At 37.2% G+C, this 22281-nt stretch overlaps 1 protein-coding gene across 2 annotated transcripts in view; it reads left to right on the top strand.

The window, feature by feature from the left end:
* Nucleotides 1–22281, top strand: part of ETFA (electron transfer flavoprotein subunit alpha) — a 75656-nt gene that overhangs the window by 29305 nt on the left and 24070 nt on the right. For both annotated transcript variants that reach the window (XM_012739369.3, XM_076004583.1), the window contains one exon: nucleotides 4383–4465. In XM_012739369.3, the coding sequence (XP_012594823.1) occupies nucleotides 4383–4465 (83 nt within the window). The remainder of the gene's footprint in view (nucleotides 1–4382; nucleotides 4466–22281) is intronic.

Raw genomic sequence — 22281 nt, forward strand, 5'->3', positions numbered from 1 at the left:
CGGCTACAGGTGGTAGGTAGATGTGTTGGTTGGAGCATGTGGAAGTTCTCTTGATTCTTTCAGTTTTTTTCAATGAATAAAAAGCAAAGTCAAGAGCCAAGAGGAAGAATGATAAAGAGGTATAAGAAATTTGAAGAGAAAAGAAAAGATATGAAATTATAGTGTAGGAAAGAGTGAGATAATGAAAGGACAGGGAGAATTTAGAATGATTGCCAGGAAGCATTAAGGCCTATTTATTTAAAGTAAAACACAGTTAACATGGCTGGGGATGTTTGGGTGGTTTTCTCCAGTTGTGCTGAACTACAGGAGGAGAGGTATGGAAAAAGTGGAGAGAGTGCTTATTAGTTAGCCAAAGATGGAGGTTTTTCCTGAGTGAGTGTGACAATATAAGACGAAGGCAAGGAAACTGAGGTATATGCAAAGGAGTGATTAGAATGATTAATCATAGAATTTAAGGTGAGTAAAGAAAGAAGAGACATGAGGAGAGAAAGGACAATGAATAGAATTGTAGATCTTAGCAGGATCAGAGGATTGTTGCAGTTGGGTACTAAAGGGAGTAGCTGGAAAGAGGAGATCAGAGAGAGGTTGGAAATTGAGACTCTCAAGGGATATTGGTAATGGAAAGGTCTGGTATATGACTGTGGGTGTGGCTGTGGTAGGGTGGTGGGCAAGATCACTGGAGGAGAGTTAGAACTGAGAAGCTATGGGGTTGAAATCCTCAAGAATTAAGACAAGACTAGGGTATAGGACTTTTGGTTTCTGGTCTGGCATGTAAGAAGCTTGGAAATCACCATGCTGTCCTAAGAAGTAAAAAGCTGAACAAACTGATGAATCAACAATTTTCTTAGATCTGTAAGAGAAGTGAGGTCACATGGCAAACCATTGTCCCCTAAATTGGAGAGACCAACAGGCAAATACAGAAAATCACAACTTATTGAGAGCAGAAACCCCAAAGTAGCAACCTCCACAGGAACCAGTGCTGAGGTAAAGAAACTTGAACTGTAATTTATGAATTTATGGAGGCTCTGTATTTAAAAGCTCCCATGCTTTTGTGAGTTTTACCTTCAGGGCCTCAACCAAGTTCTCATAGTGAAAATTAAAGAAAAATCACCTTGCACCTTTCAGCAGGGGGAAGTAAAACCAGCAGGGGAAAGTGAAAAAGAACCGTTTTGAAATATGCCAGTGCATTCCTTTCTTAACAAGGTTGCCCTCATGAGGAACTATTTAACCAGAGCCTAACTTCTGTGGTTTGTATTTGAGTCTAACTGACCTGGGGAAAAGGAAATACCCAAATCCAACCCCCTCAAGCCTTCTGCATGGGAGACAGGAAATAACCAACTTCAATCCACTCTAGCTATCCTGTCCCACCCAAGGGGAAGCATTTATAAGGTTTACAACCAACTTCAATCCACTCTAGCCATCCTGTTCCACCCAAGGGGAAGCATTTATAAGGTTTACAGTCTAGAGGTATAGTCTCAATAAAAGACCAAGGCCTAATCATAGGTCTGTGGAATGCTTCCCCTCTCCCACACCTTATCACCATGATACTAAAGGCTTATTTACAGGACTTCCTTTTACCCAGTATGTCTGGCTATCAAGAAGAAATAAGGCATGCTGAAAGGCAAAAGACAGTTTGAAGAGACAGAGCAAGCATCAGAACCAGACTCAGTAGGAATTATCAGACTAGAAATTTCAAATAATTGTAATTAATATGCTAAGGGCTCTAATGATAAAGTAGATAGCATACGGGATGGGCAATGTAAACAGACAGGTGAAAGTTTTAAGAAAGAACCAAAATGACATGCTAGAGATACTATGGTATCAGAAACAAAATGGTAACAGAAATAAAAAATGCCTTTTAAGGTCTTCTTAGAAGACTGAACGTGGCTGAAGAAAGAATGTCTGAGTTCTAGGATATCAATAGAAATATCCAAACTGAAAAGCAAAGAGAAAAAAGACTGAAAAAAAAAAAAAGCAGAACAGACCATACAAGAATCATGGGACAGCTACAAAAGTATAATATACGTGTAATGGGAATACCAGAAGAAAAAGAGAGAAAGGAACAGAAGCAGTATTTGAAACAAGGACTGAGAATTTCCCCAGATTAATGTCAGATACCAAACTACAGATCCAAGAAGCCCAGAGAACACCAAGCAGGATAAATGACAGAAAAATGAAACTACAACTTGGCGTATAATTTTCAAAGTACAGAAAATCAGAGATAAAGAAAAAATTTCTGAAAAAAGCCAGAGGAAAATATCACCTTACCTATAGAAGAGCAAAGATGAGAATTCCAACTTACCTCTCTATAGAGACCATGCAAGCAAGAAGAGAGTGGAGTAAAATGTTTAAAGTGTACAGAGAAAACACCTGCCAATCTAGCATTTTGTATCCTGCAAAATTATCCTTTAAAAGTGAAAGAGAAATAAAGACTTTCTCAGAGACAAACAGAAATTGAAGGAATTTGTTGTAGACTTACCTTATAAGAATGTTAAAAGAACTTTTTCCTTCATTTAGAGATATGGAAATGATACAGGTCAAAAACTGATGTGCATAAAATAAGGAAGAGCTTTGGAGAAGGAATAAGTAAGGTAAAATAAGAAGTTTTATTTTTCTTAGTCTTAATTAATCTAACAGGCAGTAGTCTGTTCAAAATAATAATAGCAACAATGTATTCAACCACATATTTTCTTACCTGTGTGTCTTATGTATATGTGAAATGAATGACAACACTAGTATAAGGAAATGGAGATAGAAATTAGGATTATCTTGCTATGTGACAGTTGTACCACTTGTGAAGTGGTACATACTGTTGTTTGAAAGTGAATTTAGTTTAGTTGTAAGTGTATATTGCAAACTCTAGGACAACCACTAAAAAAAATTAAAAAATGCTCAGTTGGTGGAAGACAAAAATAGGAACAAAGAACAAGGGCAACAAATAGAAAACAGTTTCAAAATGGCAGATATTGATCCAACTGTATCAGTTATTACTATGAACATCAGTAGTCTTTAAAAGATAGAGATTGGCAGAGGGGATGAATAAACAAGACCAAACTATATGTCGTCTACAAGAAACCCACTTTAAATATAAAAACTTCATATAGATTAAAAGTAAATAGGCAGAGAGAGATATACCATGCTAACACTAAACAAAAGAACTTCAGTTTTAATAAACTTTAAATTTTAATAAAACTTAATATAAGTTGAGTTTTGCCAGTATTGGTCTCTGTGTTCCAGAAATCATGGAGTAAGTGTTGAGGAATTGAGGAGGAGTAGAAGATGAGTGCAGATTAGGGAGCGTATGGAGCATATGGGGATCATTGTGTGGATTATGGAGGGTAACCCTTTGAGTCTAGGGCTTCTTGTAGTGACTGACACACATGAAGGGCAACATGTCTTGCCTGATTCAAGACAGATAGTTGTGGTGAGGCTGTGAGTGTTCAGAGATAGCAAGTTGCCTTGTCAATGGCTCCCTCTTGTCTTCTCTAGCTGGAGATGAGGCCTGAGGCTCATTCTTGACTCCTGCTGGGGAAGGGGTGGTTTTATTCCAAAGTAGAGGGCTCCTTGTTGACTCCTATTGAATGAGGATAGAAAAAACAGTAAAATTTTATTTATTTATCAATTAGATAGTAAATATTGGTTAAATCTTTATCTTGTTATACATAACTCTTTTCTTTATCTGGGCACAAGAGGTAATATTGTAGTACCTTTCTTCAAAAGTTCTGAAGTTATTACATAAAAGAGCGTTATGTAATAACGTCCTAAACAGATTATAGTGTAGGTTTTATAAATGCCTTTTTGATAAAGCAAGTAGAAGAGTTCAGCCCAATTTAAAATCTGAAATATTTGGGTATAAATAGAAATTACTTATTAAAGCTTTATATGTAAAATGCATTGGTGCTTAGTAGTTAGAATTCACAATCAGTAATGGGGATTTTTTAAAAAGTAAGTCCTTTATAAAATAATTTTTTTTTTTTAAAGACAGGGTCTCTCTTTGTTGTCGTGGCTGGAGTGTGGTGGTGCTATTATAGTTTACTGCAGCCTCGAACTATTGGCTCAAACAGTCCTCCTGCCTCAGCTTTCCGAATAGCTGGGGACTACAGTCATGTGCCATCACGCCTGGCTAATTTTTAAACAATATTTTGGAGAGACAGGGTCTCACTATCTTGCCTAGGCTGGTCTCAGACTCCTGGGCTCAAATGATCCTCCCACTTCAGCCTCCCAAAGTACAGGGATTATAGGCATGAACCACTGTACCCACCCTTATAAAATAAAATTTGAACTGTATTATATTAGTGTCTTCATTTACAGTTACTAGTGAATATCCCAACTAACTGAATAATAGAGCTTGAAAACAATGACAAATATGTTTTTCTTCTTAGTTGGTGCTTCCCGTGCTGCTGTTGATGCTGGCTTTGTTCCCAATGATATGCAAGTTGGACAGACAGGAAAAATAGTAGCACCAGTAAGTATTGTAGTAAAATATGCCATGCAAAATTCTGTGAGGATAAGCACTGTATGTATTTGTCCAACAATAGTCTCAGTGATTTATGTGTTATTCAGTGTCCTGGAGCAGTTAGCTATTACCAAGGTGAATGTGTCCTCAGAAGGTCTGTGGTGTTGTTAGTCTTAGTATATATGCTTAGTATATATGCTTAGCAGTTCTTAAATCCAGCTTATTTTTCAGGTTCCTTAAAATAGTGGAACACTTTGTCAAATTAAGTCATGTCACAACATCAGATATAAAACTTACAAAACCAGCGTTTCATTATTGTTGATTTTGTAAGTTCACAATGATAACGTTTATTTGCCATAAAGTCTTCAGAGTATAAAATCAATTGGTAAGAACAATGAACCTATTTAATGAACATAGAATTTTAAAATTGGGAATGACAGACAGTTTTAGTTTTATATCTGCCTGAACACCTAGTTTATTTCTGTATTTTGTCTAGTAGTGTGAATTTCAGAAAATGCTGATCCATATAGGTAAATGATACTAGAATATTCTTTAGTTAAACCTATCCAAAACATGAAAAGGAAGAGCAGGAAATTTTGTTTCAAAGTTGAGTCACTAACAATTTATAAAGACTGTCCACATTTCTTAGGTGATATAAGTTTGTTGTGGATAGGATTTTCAGCCAGTTTAAACATAATGTGGAGGAAAATGGTGTTTTTCATGTATTTCGAAACAAAATGTTTTTTATTATTTCAAAGCAATATTAAGTCATGTCCATTTAAAAAAAAATCTCATATCCTAGTGCTCTATTTCATGAGATTATCACTCAGTTTCAAAATGCTGTAGTCACATTTTTAAAGGCTTATCATTGAAGTTTGTTTTGAAGTATCTGTTCAAGGCTTTTGCCCATTTAAAACTTAAGTTTTTTATCTTTCTATTGTCTCTTTGTAGTTCTTTATACATACAGTACTTATTCTACAGATAAGTACTATATTTTTTCCCATGCTAGACCTTCCTATTCATTTTCTTTTGATAAGCAGAAAATTTTAATTTTGATAAAGTCTAATATATCAGTCATTTTTCTTATGATTAATGCTTTTTTTGTTATCCAGCTTATTTGAAGTTAGATAAGAAGATCTCAAAGCTTAAAATAGGTATTATAACTATTCATAAATTAAGTCACAATACCATTTAACCAGTTTGCCTGTCATACCATATTAGTCAGACTGTGAGAATTATTGAGCATCTGAGCTTGAGCCTATATGGTATTTAATTAGGTCTGACATGTACACACACACACACACACACACACACACACACACTATTTTAAAGAGACGGGCTCTTGCTATTAATATGTTGCCCAGCCTGGAGTGCAGTGGCTATTCATAGGTATGGACATAGCACACTACATAGGCCTTGAACTCCTGGCCTCAAGAGGTCCTTCTGCCTTCGCCTCCCGAGTGGCTGAAAGTATAGCCACCACCGTGGCCTGCACACATACTTTTTTTGTTGAATTCTTACTTGTCCCATTTTACATGAGTAGACACCTGTAGGGCTAAATTCATAAAAGATTAGCACACTTATAACCTTCATCAAAAATACTTCTATAAGAAATTCAGAGATGTATACTAAAGCAGCAGAGAGACTTATTTATTTTGACTGAAGAGGAAACTGCATATTAAATAGAATAGCAGAGTGGCAGGGAGGAAATGTGACTGGCGGCATCCTTTCCTATTTATTTCCTATATGGGAAATAAATGTCATGTAATCAGCTTTATTCAACATTATTCTTATGAATATAGAACTATTAAAATTTTTTCGTAAGGAAATTAAAACATTAAATGCTTTGAAGATGTTCTTTAACACAAACTATACAACTCCACAGAGAATTCTGATTCATTAATTTGGGAGTTAGGCATGGATGTGTATATATGTATGCATTTGTGGGTTTATTTTTTTAAGGCTCTAAAACTTTGGAAACAATCTGAAATTTATAGAAAACTTACAAGTACAGAACAAACACCTTTTTTTTGTGGACTATTTGAGAGTAATTTGCTGATATGATGCCCCATCATCCCCAAATATGTTATATAGGACATTTGCCTAATAACTACAATATAACTTTCAAAATCAGGACATTAACATTGATACATAGTACTACTTTTTTTTGAGACAGAGTCTCACTTTGTTGCCTGGGCTAGAGTGACACTGGTGTCAGCCTAGTTCACAGCAACCTCATTCTCCTGGGCTCAAGTAATCTTCCTGCCTCAGCCTCCTGAGTAGCTGGGACTATAAGTATGAGCCACCACGCCTGGCTAATTTTTTGTTTCTATTTTTAATTGACTGGCTAATTTTTTCTGTTTTTAGTAGAGAAGGGGTCTTGCTCTTGCTCAGGCTGGCCTCAAACTCTTGAGCTCAAACAATCCTTCAGCTTCAGCCTCCCAGAGTGCTAGGACTACAGGGGTGAGCCACTGCACCTGGCTGGTTATATATCTTTAATAGGAATATCACAGAAGTGATAACTTATTAGGTGGCACATAATTTCATTTGGTTTTTTACTTTGATCCTTCGATTAAAATGATATGTGCCAGCTTCTCCAGTATAAAATTACTTTTCTCTTTGTAATTAATAAATATTTTATTAGGAGATACTTTGAAATGATGTAAATATTCCAATTTTCCTCAAACTTTCGATTTATTTATTTATATCAGTATGGACTCATGGTTCCTATTTTAATCGATGGGTGAAAATCTGTTGTAATCATTATATTATTATTGATGTACAAATTGTCTCACATTTGGCTAGTGAGAGGCCCTTTAAGGTGGCTTCTGTGTCTTTTTCACATATTCCCATCATTCTTTGGACCCTTTCTTACTTTCTTTTTTTTGAGACAGAGGCTCGCTCTGTTGCCTGGGCTAGAGTGCCGTGGTGTCACCCTAGCTCACAGCAACCTCAGACTCCTGGGCTCAAGTGATCCTCCTATCTCAGCCTCCCCAGTAGCTGGGACTACAGGCATGTGCCACCATGCCTGGCTAATTTTTTCCGTATATATTTTTAGTTGTCCGGCTAAATTCTTTCTATTTTTATTAGAGACGGGGTCTCACTCTTGCTCAGGGTGCTCTCTAACTCCTGACCTCAAGCGATCTTTCCGCCTCAGCCTCCAAGAGTACTAGGATTACAGGTGTGAGCCACTGCGCCTGGCCTTCCTGGTCTATTTTCTGAATGAGTTTGTATAAGCTTGGTGTTTTTATTTTTATTTTTTCCTTAAATGTTTGATGTAATTCATTAGTGCAGCCATTTCTGTGTAGAGTTTTCTTTGTTGGAATATTGGACAGTCAACTCAGTTTGTTTAATAGATTTAGGGGTATTCAGATTTTCTATTTTATTTTGAGTCAGTTTTGCTAAGTGGTAGGTTTGAGGAATTGATTCATTTCTTCTAAGTTGTCAGAAATAGATAAAGGATGGGCGCAGTGGCTTACACCTGTAATCCTAGCACTCTGGGAGGCTGAGGCGGGTAAATCGCTTGAGGTCAGGAGTTCGAAGAGGTGAGATCCTGTCTTTACTATAAATAGAAAGAAATTAATTGGCCAGCTAATATATATATGTAGAAAAAATTAGCCAGGCATGGTGGCACATGCCTGTAGTCCCAGCTACTCGGGAGGCTGAGGCAGGAGGATTGCTTGAGCCCAGGAGTCTGAGGTTGCTGTGAGCTAGGCTGACGCCACGGCACTCACTCTAGCCTAGGCAACAAAGCGAGACTCTGTCTCCAAAAAAAAAAAAAAAAAAGGAAAGAAAGAAAGAAAGAAAGAAAGAAAGAAAGAAAGAAAGAAAGAAAGAAAGAAAGAAAGAAAGAAAGAAAGAAAGAAAGAAAGAAAGAAAGAAAGAAAAGAAATAAAGTTTATAATATTGCTTTATTTTTCTTTTATTGTCTATAAGTTCTGAAGTGATAGACCTTTCATTTCTTATATTGTTAGTTTGTGTCTTCTTTGTTCTTTCCTCTTTTTTTTTTTTTTTTTTTGAGACAGAGTCTCACTTTTTTGCCCAGGCTAGAGTGAATGCTATGGCGTCAGCCTAGCTCCCAGCAACCTCAGACTCCTGGGCTCAAGCCATCCTCCTGCCTCAGCCTCCTGAGTAGCTGGGACTACAGGCATGCACCACCATGCCCAGCTAATTTTTTTCTATGTATATATTAGTTGGCCGATTAATTTCTTTCTATTTTTAGTAGAAAAGGGGTCTCGCTCTTGTTCAGGCTGGTTTCGAACTCCTGACCTGGAGCAATCTACCCGCTTCGGCCTCCCAGAGTGCTAGGATTACAGGCGTGAGCCACCGCGCCCGGCCTGTTCTTTCCTCTTCATTAGTCTAGTTAGGAGTTTATAAAAATTTTAAAAAATATTTTCAATGATCCAACTTTAAGAAATAACAGCTTTATTGAGATATAATTCACATACTCTACAATTTACTAATTTACAGTGTTTAATTCAGTGGCTTTTAGTGTATTCATAGTATTGTACAATTATCATAAAGTCAGTTTTAGAACATTTTCATCACTCCTAAAAGAAACCCCATACTTCTTTTCTTCCCAACTCCTCTTGTCCTAGGCAACTGTTAATCTACTTTCTGTCTCTGTTGATTTGCCTATTCTAGACATTTTATATAAATGAAATCATAATATTTGGCTTTTTGTGGCTAGCTTCTTTCTTTTATCATGATGTTTTCAAGGTTCATTTATGTCATGGCATTTCTTTTTATTGCTGAATAATATTCCATTGTGTGGCTATGCCACATTTTATTTATCCATTCATGATGGACATTTGAGTTCTTTTTACTTATTAGCTATTATAAATAATGATGCTATGAATGTTCGTATACAGGCTTTTGTGTGGACATATGTTTTCATTTCTCTTGTGCATCTACCTAAGGGTGGCATTGCTAGGTCCTATTGTGACTCTTTGTTCAACCTTTAGCAGAATTGCCAAACTGCTTTCCAGAGCAGCTCTGAACCAACTTTTAGCTTTGTTGATTTTTCATTGATTTTTGCCCTTTATTTCTTTCCTTCTAATTTCTTTGGGCTAACCTTGCTTTTAAGGTTCAATTTTATTAATTTTATATTTTCCTTGTTTTTAAATTCAAATATTAAAGCTATAAATTTTCCTCTACGCACTCCTTTGGCTACAGCCTACAAATTTTGATATAATGTAGCTTTATCATTCATTTCAAAGTATTTTCTAATTTAGAAATGTTTGATTTCTAGAAATTTGTAGTTTTTTCCTAGCTACTTTCTGTTATTGATTTCTAATTTAATTTTATTTTGGTCAGAGAATATCTCTTATAATAGTTCAGTTTAATTTATTGAGATGTTTTATGGCTTAGTATATGCTCTATCCTGGTGAAAACACCATGTGCACTTGAAAAGAATGTGTATTCTGCAGTTGTTGGGTGTAATATTTTATAAATATTAGGTCAATGGGCAAAATCTGGACTGCTGCCTGTTTTTGTACATAAGTTTTATTGGAATACAGCCATTCTCATTATAATTTGTCTATGTCTGTTTTTGCTTTATAACAGAAGACAACAGAGACTCTATGGCCCACAAAACTGAAAATATTTACTATCTAACTCTTTACAGATAAATTTGCTGACCCCTACTGTATATATCTTTTATGCCCTTATTAAATTATTTGGTCTTGTAGTTCTGTCAGTTACTGGGAGAAGGTGTTAAAAACTATATGGGCAGGGCGTGGTGTCTCATGCCTGTAATCCTAGCACTTTGGGAGGCCAAAGTAGGATTGCTTGAGGCCAAGGAGTTTGAGACCAACCTGGGAAAATACGAGTAAAGCAACAAACCGAACCATGCCTATAGATATGGCTGTTAGGCAAAAGTATAGTCTTGCAGATGATATATTAACTTAGTATTCATGTTTACGGCTAAATCTTTTATTCAGCAGGTTAGTGTACCATTGGAATATAGCAGTGCCATAGTTTCTTTCACTGATTTTCATCCAGCAGGCATTCAGGAACAGCACCTTTATTCACCTCTCAGCAACCATACTTCTCTAGCCAAGGAAATGTGATAACTTAGGATGCTTCCGTGACTTTCTTTTCTAGTTTGGAAAGCTGAAATAAATAGCTTTTGGCTTTTAAACTCATCATATCTGTGATAAAATAAAATCCAATGTAGTTTTTTCTGAACTCTGAATGTTTATTTTCAAAATGGCCATAATTTCTTTTGCATAAGATATAGTAAGGTAAATTATTAAACATCTATAAAGCCAAAAGATAATTTCAGTTCTTGTTTATAATTTTACACAGTGTTTTTTAGTAGATTTCTCTTTTCCACAAGTTAGAGATCTCTTATCAATTTTACTTTTTTCAGCATCTTTATACATAGATATTGCAGCCATGGGGTGAGAAATAAGTCTTCTCTATTTTAGTTACTATAAATATTATCAAAATCTAAATTTATAGTCTTAGGGAAATTTAAAAATATATAGAAGTTTAAACAAAATTTTAAATGTTATTGCCATATAAGACAACAAAGTATACTTCTTGATATATTTCTTTACAGGCACAAGGAAATCTTTGGGAATTCAAATATTAATTTATTGGATGATAATGAGGTTACAGAAATGATAACAGTTGTAACTGTAAGTGCACATACTGCTGTACTGTACTAAGAACAAATTAAGTTTATCTCTGTGCACACACATATTTATACCTAAAACCTATTACCTTAAAACTTTTAGGAAATATGAAAATCCAAATGCATACATTCTATTAGCCACCATAGTGATGATTTCCTCAAAAGTCCTGTAGCCTCTGGAAAACTCCACTGTACACTGTGAGAGAATGAGAGAAAAAAAGGGCAAATGATATCTTAGTCTTACTGTGACAATAATTTTGACCTTAAAGAACCCATGAAAGGATCTTGGGGCTCTCAGTTGTCTAGACCATATTTTGAGAATCATTGGTTATCTAATACTTTTAGAATATATTGTAGAGACAGTGAATAAAATGTTGTAGAGATTATGGATTTTGTTATATTCCTATTAAGAATATTTTTTTAGTAGGCAGTTAAAGTGGCTGAACTAAAACTCCAGACTTTTTCTCCTCTGTTCTGTTCTTTCAGTGTTAGCCAGGCAGCTTATAGTCTACCTCATATGTGCCTAGTGCAGAGGCTAGCCAGAGTTTTGAGTGGAGTTGATGTGCAGAGTCTGTGGTTCTTTGCTTTCTGAAATTTTATTCTCACTTTCCAGCTGGTATATTAGCCATAAATACTTCTCTGTGTTTCCTCAACCTTTAAGACTGCAGATTTCTATCCAAAGTGCCTGATTTCTGATGGGATTTTATCCCTGTGGGGAATCTGCACATGCCCAAAGGGAAAAAGTGAAGGTGTGTCCTGGGCCCATCTCAGTGTGCCTCCCTCCCCTACAGAATTCTGGCTCCTCAAATGCTTCCTGTCTAGATGGGTCTCCAATGTACTTAAACAGTTGCTATGTATATTTAACCAGGTTTTCTAGTTGTTCTCTGCAGGATTAGTCTGATAGAAGCTATTCCTTCAGGGCCATACTTAGAAGTCCTGAGGCCCAGAATTGAATGTATTACTTCACACGTGCTCTGACTCAAGCACACTTGGATTATTATCTCCCTAAATAATATCTTAATTAATGCTACTTAATATTGCATTAGGTTTTTGGCAGCTATGTCCCTCTATTGGCAAGACTTATACTTGTGGCCATCCAAAATGTCTCCCTCCCCTCACTTGAATTGTTTGCTGTTAAACCACATCTCCCTTGTCTAGTAATAATGCAATATTTATTTGTTTTTAAAGCTTAAGCACAGTACTTTCATTTATCCTTATTTAATTTGGGTCTTTTCCCCCTACCATTGAAGACTCTTGAATCTTTTATAGCTTGATTTAGTTTTCCATTCACTTTCCTTTCAACTTTATAATTATTTGAAGATCCTATGTTTGTTTTTTTCCTATTTTGTAATAGTTATGGAAAGTCTTACCACTGTTATTTCTGATAATAAGTAATACAGTAGTTCCCTACTTACTTCTTCAAGTAAGGGGAAACAATATCAAATTTGGTTATCCTCACAGAATAATTTTTTTTTCTTTTATGATCAATTATTTGAGAAAATATGTAATACCCAAAAGATGCTATGAATTTGGTTATACAAGGTGCCCCAAAGTTCTCCATGCAAAGGAAAAATTTTGTAATGCATATTTTGTAAATCTACATTTAGCTATAATTTCCCATTTTCCCTGTGTATGGTCACTTTTGGGACACCCTGTATTTTTAAATGCCTTTTTTGCTGTTCACAATAATATACACATGCATATGAAAGATTATGGAACAATTCCTACTGTGCTTATGGATTCATGTTCCCTGCAAGAATTCAGACCCAGTGATGAGCAGCCATTAGTCAATCTAGCTTACTATTGTAACAAAGAATTATACTCCTATTTATTTATTTATTTATTTATTTATTTATTTTAGCGTATTATGGGGGTACAAGTGTTAAGGATACTTATATTACCCATGCCTCCCCTCCCCCCTCGAGTAAGAGCTTCAAGCATGTCCATCCCCCAAACATTGCACATCTTACTCGTTGTGGTTGTATATACCAGTCCCTTCTTCCCCCCTCCCACCCTCCTGGCACCCAATAAATGTTACTCCTATATGTCCACTTAGGTGTTGATCCGTTAATACCAATTTGCTGGTGAGTACATGTGGTGCTGGTTTTTCCATTCTTGAGATACTTAGTAGAATGGGTTCCAGCTGTATCCAGGAATATATAAGAGGTGCTATATCACCATTGTTTCTTAAAGCTAAGTAATACTCCATGGTATACATATACCACATTTTATTAATCCACTCATGAATTAATGGGCACTTGGATTGTTTCCATAGCTTTGCAATTGTGAATTGTGCTGCTATAAACATTCAAGTGCAGGTGTCTTTTTCATAAAGTGACTTTTGATCTTTTGGGTAGATGCTCAGTAGTGGAATTGCTGGATCAAATGGTAGATCTACTTGTATTGCTTTGAGGTATCTCCATATTGCTTTCCACAGAGGTTGAACTAGTTTGCAGTCCCACCAGCAGTGTAGGAGTGTTCCTCTCTCTCCGCATCCATGCCAGCATTTGTTGTTTGGGGACTTTTTGATAAAGGCCATTCTCACTGGAGTTAAGTGATATCTCATTGTGGTTTTGATTTGCATTTCCCTGATGATTAGAGATGTTGAACATTTTTTCATATGTTTGTTGGCCATTATTATGTCTTCTTTTGAGAAGTTTCTATTCATGTCCTTTGCCCATTTTTTGATAGGGTTGTTTGATTTATTTTCTTGCTGATTTTCCTGAGTTCTAAATAGATTCTAGTTATCAGCCCTTTATCAGATGTGTAGCTTGCAAAAATTTTCTCCCATTCTGTGGGTTGTCTGTTTGCTCACTTGACAGTTTCTTTGGCTGTGCAGAAGCTTTTTAATTTCATTAGGTCCCATTTGTTTATTTTTGTTGCTGTTGTGATTGCCTTTGGGGTCTTCTTCATAAATTCTTGGCCTAGGAAATGTCCTTGCAGGTTAGATGTGTTTCTTGAAGGCAGCAGATACTTGGCTTGTGTTTTTTTATCCATTCAGCCAGCCTATGTCTCTTAAGTGGAGACTTCAAGCCATTCACATTTATTGAGATAACTGCTAGGTGGGGAAGATTTCTGTTCATTATGTTGGGTTGAACTTTGTTGCTTTGTTTTCTCTCTTGAGCCATTGTAGTGTCTGGGCTTTGATCTTTAGCTTTGAGTAGATTTACATTTGTGACTGTTTATAGTGCTAATCGGTGGGTAACACTGTTTTGAGTATTTCTTGAAGGGCTGGTCTTGTCTTGGTGAATTCCCTCAGTCTTTGCTTATCTGAGAATGTCTTGATTTCTCCTTCATATACAAAACTTAGTTTTGCAGGGAATAAGATTCTAGGCTGGACATTGTTCTGTTTTAGAAGAGTGAGAATGGGGGCCCAGTCTTTCCTTGCTTGTAAAGTTTCAGTAGAGAAGTCTGGTGTTATTCGAATTGGCTTTTCCTTGTACGTTACTTGCTTCTTTCGTCTTACAGCTCTTAGAAGGGCCTCTCTAGTTGATATTTTGGTCAGTCTGATGACTGACTGCATGTCGTGACATCTTCCTGTTTGCATTGAATCTCCCAAGGGTCCTCTGAGCTTCTTGAACTTGTATATTGAGATTTTGAGCAAGGCCTGGGAAATTTTCCTCTATTATATCTTAAAATAGCTTGTCCAACCCTTGAGTGTTGTCTTCTTCCCCTTCTGGCAACCCTATGACCCTCATATTAGGTTTCTTCACAAAATCTCATATCTCTTATAGGCTTTGCTCTTTTCTCTTGTTTCTCTGCTCTATCTCTGTGACTGATTTATTTAATTGGAAGGTGTTATCTTCAATCTCTGAGATTCTTTCTTCTGTTTGATCTACCCTGTTCTTGAGACTTTCCACTGTATTTTGTAGTTCCCTGAATTGATTCTTCATTTCCAGGAGTTCGGTTAAACTTTTCTTCATTGTGTCTATTTCTTTAGTGAACTTTTGTTCTAGGTCCTGGAGGCTTTTTGTGGTTTCTTTGTGTTGGTTATTGAGTTGTTGTTGCAGGTCGGTGAGTGTTCTTATGATCCACATTCAGAATTCCTCTTCTGTCATTTGGTTGCCTGATTTTGGTTGGTGTCAGGTTCTAAGGGGCTGGTGCTCCTCTTTGGGGGTGTGGTTTCTGTTTGGTTCTTCATATTTCTGGAGTTCCTTCGATGATTTCTTCCTTTGTTGATCAGTTGTTGTTTCTTTCCTTTAGGTTTTTGTTTGGGTATTCAAATGCCTTGTTTGGTTTCTGAGCTGGTAGGTGGTGTCCGTAGGTGAGGTTCGACCACTCCCTGTATGATGAGTCAGTAGGTGCCGTGAATAGGGTGTGCAGGGAGTCCTCCTTGTCAGTAGGTGGCGCTTGCTCGGAGTAACAGGCGATGCTGTTGTTTTTTGTGACCTGTGACCAGCTCTTCTTCCTCTGGAGAGGCACTCTAGTGCCTCAGGTGGTAGGTAGGGCCCTGGGACTTCCAGGTGTGTCCTTTTCTCCCTCCCAGTGAGGGCTGGTCTGGGCGGAGCTGGGTTGGGTAAGCCTGCCCTCAGGCACCACCAATGCCGTTAGCAGGGGCCAAAGTTCTGTTCTCTACTTCCAGGAAAAGCTGTCAGGGCGGGGCTGGAGTGGCCCAGCTCAGTCAGAAAGTCTATGTGAGGGGTGGGGCTGTCTGAGACCTGCAGTCTGGAGCGGGCCTCGCTTCTTTCCACCCTCCCCAACTCCGCGGCTACTCCTGGGCCTCTGCCAGCAGGCCACCACAACCCACCGGACCTCCCCTGGCTGTGATGCTGGCCGGGAGGTTCCCTGTGCAGGAACGCCACCTGGGCTGGGTGCATGGCCTCCTTTTGGGAGGAGGGTTGCCCTCTAGGACGCTGATCTGCCCTTGAAGGCACACACACCTCAGTAGGCTATTGGCATATATCCCTTCTGTGTCCTGGGCAATGCGAGACCTGGGTGCACGGGATCTGGTCTGCTGGTCTGACCTCTGGGCCCCAGAGTTCAAACTATATCCCCACCAGGGAGAGGAGTGCTGGTCCCAATTCACCCACGGGAGCCCAAGCTGGGTCTATGTCTCTCAGCCTTGGGGCCTGCCCCATTCTCCTGGGATCACCGGTCTAGCAACTCCTGGGAGGGCTGGCGGGTAGGAAGCTCACAGTCTGAGTTTCCCTCAGTCAGCTGTAGGGTCCCAAAAGGGAAGGTCCCGTTCCCTGGAGGTGCCTCCGGCTGGTGGCTATACTGTCTCTCTCAGCAGCCGTGGGTAGGGTGGGGGAGGGGATAATGAGGCAATGTGGCGCCTGCCACGCGGCTCGGGTCTGTGCACAGGGAAGTGCCTGCAGGAGTTGGGAGCCTGGTGCCGCGTCTGCTACAGGCTTACCGCTCGCTGGCAGTGGCCGTCTCTAGGCTGGTGTCCACAGGTCTCTCCACCCGCTGGGGCGCCCACCAGCAGTCCGAGATGCAAGGGCGGGGAGAGTTAACCGCGCCACCTACCCTTGCCGCTGGTCTCCAGGCTGCTCCGGAGGTCTCTGCTTCCAGTTCTCCTCTGCAACCTCTTCCCGTGGAGTCTCCCGTGGTCTCAGATACCCCTCCTTCCGACCCTCCTCTGATGTATGCTCATCTTCTTGCTTCTTTCTTCTAATTTCTGTTAGAATCTGTCTTTTCTGCAGAGACGCTCTGTCAGGCGGTATTTCTCGTCTGCCATCTTGATTCGGATCTCCTCTTTATTTTTGAATTGACTTTTTATTTGGAAATAATTTCAAGCTTACAAAAAGTCGAAAATTAATGCCAGGTGCAGTTGCGTATGGCTGTAGTTCTGGTTACTTGGGAGGCTGAGGACAGTTGGACTGCCTAAGGCCAGGAGTAAGTATGATGCATACATTTTTTCCTCAACTATTTGACAGTAAGTAATGTCATGGCCCTTTACCCCTAAATACCTCAGTGTGTATTTCCTAAGAATAGAATAAATATTGTCTTATATAACCAAAGTACCGTTATATGCCATATCCTAATTTTGTCAGTTCATATTCTAATTCCAGTTTTCCACATTCTAATGGAATATTTTAATTTTATCAGTTAGTCTAATAATATCATTATAATATTTTTCCCTCTTAATACAGAAAACAGTTTAGGGTTAGGTATTACATTTAATCGTCAATCTCTTTGGCCTTTAGTTTCATGGTTGTGACAAGAGGTGGTTCTCAGTTTTTATTTAGCCTCAGTCTTAGGCCCCTCTGCACCTGGACATCAGATTGGGGCTTTCTCAGTGCTCTGGCTTATACTCTCCACCCCCCTACCTATGGCAGCCAAATTCTGCCTTATATTTCTTGGTGGTACGTGGCAGTTTTGAGTGGTCTTGAGAGAATTCAGGTGGAAGGTAAATAAAGTTTGGAAAAGTTTGTTGAAACTAGGGAAGAAATTTTAAATAAAAAAGATTCTGTTTGGTCCTGTTTATTTGCTAGATGTGGGCTGCAAATTTGGCATTAGGTTTTCTAGAAGCCAATTCATATTGGGAAACAAGAACCCTGATTTACAGTGTCTCTAAGGTAAAAACAAACTAATTGCACATGGAAAGTATCATTTGGCCTGGTATCAAGATCAGAGAGATATATATGCCTTGAGTCCTTATAAAGAGGACACTATTGATTGACATCTTTAATAGTACCTTTACACAGTAGTTTCATTGGGCTGTTTTTTAGAATGTCCCTGAATGTAGGCCAATTGCCTAATATTAAGTGCATTTCCATGAGGAATAGAAATTATTTGATTTTGTGTCTACTGTTCAGAATTATTCTAGGGTAGAATTAAGACCAGTGATTTAGCTGTAGAACTCTTCTTCAAATGAAATTTTATCAGGAAGCACCATATATAATATAGGAAAACATGGAGTTAAAGTGGGGTGGTATACCTAGAGTACTACTAGCTAGGCTCTCTCCCTTTCTCATTTTTCTGGAAGAGTCTCTATTGCACCTCTGCAATATGATTAGAGCCTTGAGCACCTTATAAAAACTACTGTCTGGAGAAAATTGGTGCAATGGATAGCCCCAAATAGTCTTCCACAAATGTATCTACCTGAACTAAATTCTGATTTTGTCCTCTATTAGTATTTCAACTACATTGTTTTAAATTGTCACCCCTTTTTAAAACTTCTTATTTAGTATCATTCCCTTATTCTCAAACTCTGACCTTTCCTTACACTTCACAAGTAAATTTATTGTACTTTCTACAAAAGCAAAACAATACAAAACTCCAGGTTTTCTATATATGTCAAAGAAAGAGATGAGCCTTTTCTTATTTAATGCTAATATGTCTACCTGTCCTCTGGAGCCTATCATTTCCTACCTCCTCTGGACAGTATGCCATTAGTTACCCCCATCCTCTGGGTGTAGAGTCTCTCTTTCTTTCCTAGCGCCTTTTCTATAATCTTAAAAAACAAACAACCACCAAAAAAAAACCTTTCATCTACCCAGCATCCTGTTTTCCTCAATAGCTGCTACCCCTTTCACCTCTCTTGCTAGGCTAAGCTTCAAAAACTAGCATACATTTCTTATATTCCTTTTACTTCCCATTCTTTTGTTTATTTTAAAAATTCATATATGAATTTATATAAATATACATAAAATTTATATAGAATTAATATAGTAAGTACTTATGTTATCAACAAATATAGGAAACAGTATTACAATACAGTTGAAAGCCCCTGTGTGCTCTTCCTTGAATATATATCTTTTCCTCCCCTCTGAAAAAACCATTACCCTAAATTTGATGATGGTTATTTCAGTACATTTTGATTTTACTTTTACTGCCTATCTACAGATCCCTAAACAGTGTAACCCGAGCTTTTCAACTTGGGTACCATGAGTGACGTACACGTGTGCTAGTTACAGTGACTTTAAGATCAGCCTTGTGCCACACAAATGGCACTTTCTGTGTGCCACGATGTAAAAAAGTTGGGGGACACTAATATGTAATATTATTGTGTATATATTATTTTTAAAACTGATCAACAGTAATGTAGTATATGTGTTCTTTACCCTTCTTTTTCCATCTAACATTATGAGATTCATCCACGTTAATGCAGGCAGCATTTTTAATTGACGTATGGTATTCCATTATATGACTTCATCATACTTTACCCACTTTTCTATTAATGGGTATTTATTTAAGCAATCTATAATTTCTTGCTTACAAATAATGTTACCATGAAGCTTCTTATATATGTCTCCTTGTATGTTAGTATTTTACTGGAGAAATATGCCTTGGGGTGAAATTGCTCAATTATAAGGAATCTTTAGCTTTACCAGATTTGGACAAATTTTTTTCAAAATGGTTATTCTAGCTTACATTTACTAATGGTTTTAAAGCTACCTTTGTTCCCATGCTCTCTGAACTTTGATTCTGTGGTATTTTCAGTTTTTAAAACAGTTTTGCAGTTCTGGAGATAGAACTGCAAAACTTTTTATTCAGTTCTGAAGATGGGTGGTGGTGATGGTTGCACAAGATGAATATACTTAATGCTCCAGAACTCCACACTTAAACATGATTAAAATGGTAAATTTTACATTATATATATTCTACCACAATTTTAAAAGTTTTGCTAGTCTGATAGACATGAAATCTCACTGTTTTTTTTTATCTACTTTTCCCTGATTACTACTGAGATACCTTTTCAAAATATGCTTTTATGGTTTATGGTTTTTTTCCCTCTGAATATTTCATGTTCGTATCTTTTGTCCATTTTTCTTATCAGTTCTTGAAGTTTCTTTATTCTGGGTACAATTCTTTTCTTGGTTGTGTGTGTTGCATACATTTTCTTTCAGTTATATCTGTCTTTTCTGTTTTTAAAAATCATATCTTGATAGACAAAAGCATTTAATTGTGTGTAGCACTACAATTATTTAGTGTAGCAAATAATTGTAGTTATTTTTTTCTTTTTGATATGTACTTTTTGTGTTTTGTTTAAGAACTAGCTCCTAAGATAGGGCCATAAAGATATTTACCTGTATTTTTTCCTAAAAGTTTTAAAGTTTTGTTTTTTACATTTTGGTTCATAATCTGCTTAATTTGATTTTTATGTTTGGTGTGAAGTAAGTATTCAGCTTTTCCCCCCACATAGCTAGTCAGTTACCTCAGCACTATGTATTACACATTCCTTCTCTCCCCACTGATCTATAGCATCACATCTTCCATATCAGGTTTACATATTCATATATGTGTGGATCTATTCTTAGGCTTTTTATTCAGTCCTATTGGTTAGTTATTTATCACTGTACCAGTATTACACTTAAAGCTTTATAATAAAGTTATCTGACCCAGCCAAAATTGTCTTAGCTATTCTAAGTTCTCTGTTCTACTCTGCAGTTTTAGAATTCTTTCGTCAGACTCCACAGTTGGGATTTTGATTGGAAATGTAGGTATAACTCATTATCCAAATTTAGTCTGTTCCTGAAATTGTGTAGATACTGAAGCTTTAGAGAACCCATCTATATTTTATTATCTTAAAAGGGGGAATTAATAACTGATTTCTACTCTTTCCAAAACCTCAAATAATTTCCCCCAATTATAAAAATCATCTTAAACACCTATATAAGATTTCTGTATAATATGAAGCTTTAAAAATATCAATTCCTTAGTTACTTAACACTGAACTCATTGGTTGATATGTTTTTGGATAGAATGCAGTGATAATTGTACAGTATTAGACATTTCTTCTATACTGCTCCAAACATATACCATAATGTAAATAAACTGTGAGAAAATATGTTAAAGATATATGATTAATGGAGATAACTCTTGGCTAATAACTAAGGGCATTTAAAAATGATAATTTATTGATTTGAAGAGTTGTCTGAGTGAGATTTGGTGGTGAATCAAGGTGTGTGGAAGGGATCTAGCAAAGGGGCTTACTATGAGATCCAGAGAAGTAGTGAACAGTTTCCTCTTGTCAGCTCCTGAGAGTCCAGAAATAGATGGCTGTGAACCATTGTCTGAAACCTGAGATCAAGCAGTGAGATGAAAAAAATCTCAAATTGCATGTCTTTTTCTTTGTATTCCTTTTGCTTATGGTTATAGCATGTGAGCACAAAATATGATCTTGTCAGGGAAATAGCTGAAATACAACTGCTGAGTCTCTCAGATTCATAAGCACCTTAAATGTGCACTCATGCACATTTCCTGATAGTTTCTTCATTTGAATATGACTCCTGGGTTTAAATACTATGCCTTGTAAGAAATCAGATATCAAAAATTTTTCAAGTGAGGAACATTGGATGTATAGATTAATTTGGAGAGAGTTGACATCTTTTTTTTTTTTTTTTTTGAGATAGAGTCTTGCTCTGTTCCCCGGGCTAGAGTGCCGTGCGTGGTATCAGCCATCTCAAACTCACAGCAACCTCAAACTCCTGGGCTCAAGCAATCCTTCTGCCTCAGCCTCTCAAGTAGCTGGGACTACAGGCATGCACCACCATGCCCAGCTAAATAAATATAAATACATACATACATGTATATATGTATGTATTTATATTTAGTTGTCCAGCTAATTTCTTTCTATTTTTTTAGTAGAGATGGGGTCTTGCTCTTGCTCGGGCTGGTCTGGAACTCCTAAGCTCAAACTATCCTCCTGCCTCAGCCTAGAGTGCTAGGGATTACAGGCATGAGCTACCATGTCTGGCTGAGAGTTGATATCTTTACAGTATTTGGTCTTCTCTCTATAACCATGATTTTATTTCTCTACTTATTTAGTTTTATGACTTTTGTTATAAAGGTATATAAAGATATATAGGAATATAATTGATATTTTTATGTTGCTCTTATTAATTTATCTATAGATTCTCTTGGGTATTATACAAGCATAGTCATGTTTTCTGCAAATTATGAAATTTTGTTTCATCCTTTTGTTTAATTTTCTTTTTTATTGTGTGTAAGATATGGCTTCCTGGACATTGTTGAATATAATGATGATAATAAACATCCCTGTCCCTTATTTTCAAGGAAATTCTTCCAGGGTTTTACCATAAGTATAATGTTTTCTGTCTGGTTTTGGTGGATATCCTTTATCAGATTGTAAAAATTTCTCTACAATAGGCAGTATCCTATAGTGGTTAAAAATGGGTAAGAGTCCAGACACGTTGCCTGGATGCAGCTCTTAACAGTGCCACTTGCTTCCTCTGTGACTTCAGACAAATCACTTAACCTCTTTGTGCCACAGTTT

This window comes from Microcebus murinus, chromosome 6, assembly GCF_040939455.1.
Source record: "Microcebus murinus isolate Inina chromosome 6, M.murinus_Inina_mat1.0, whole genome shotgun sequence".
Classification (NCBI taxonomy): Eukaryota; Metazoa; Chordata; class Mammalia; order Primates; family Cheirogaleidae; genus Microcebus; species Microcebus murinus.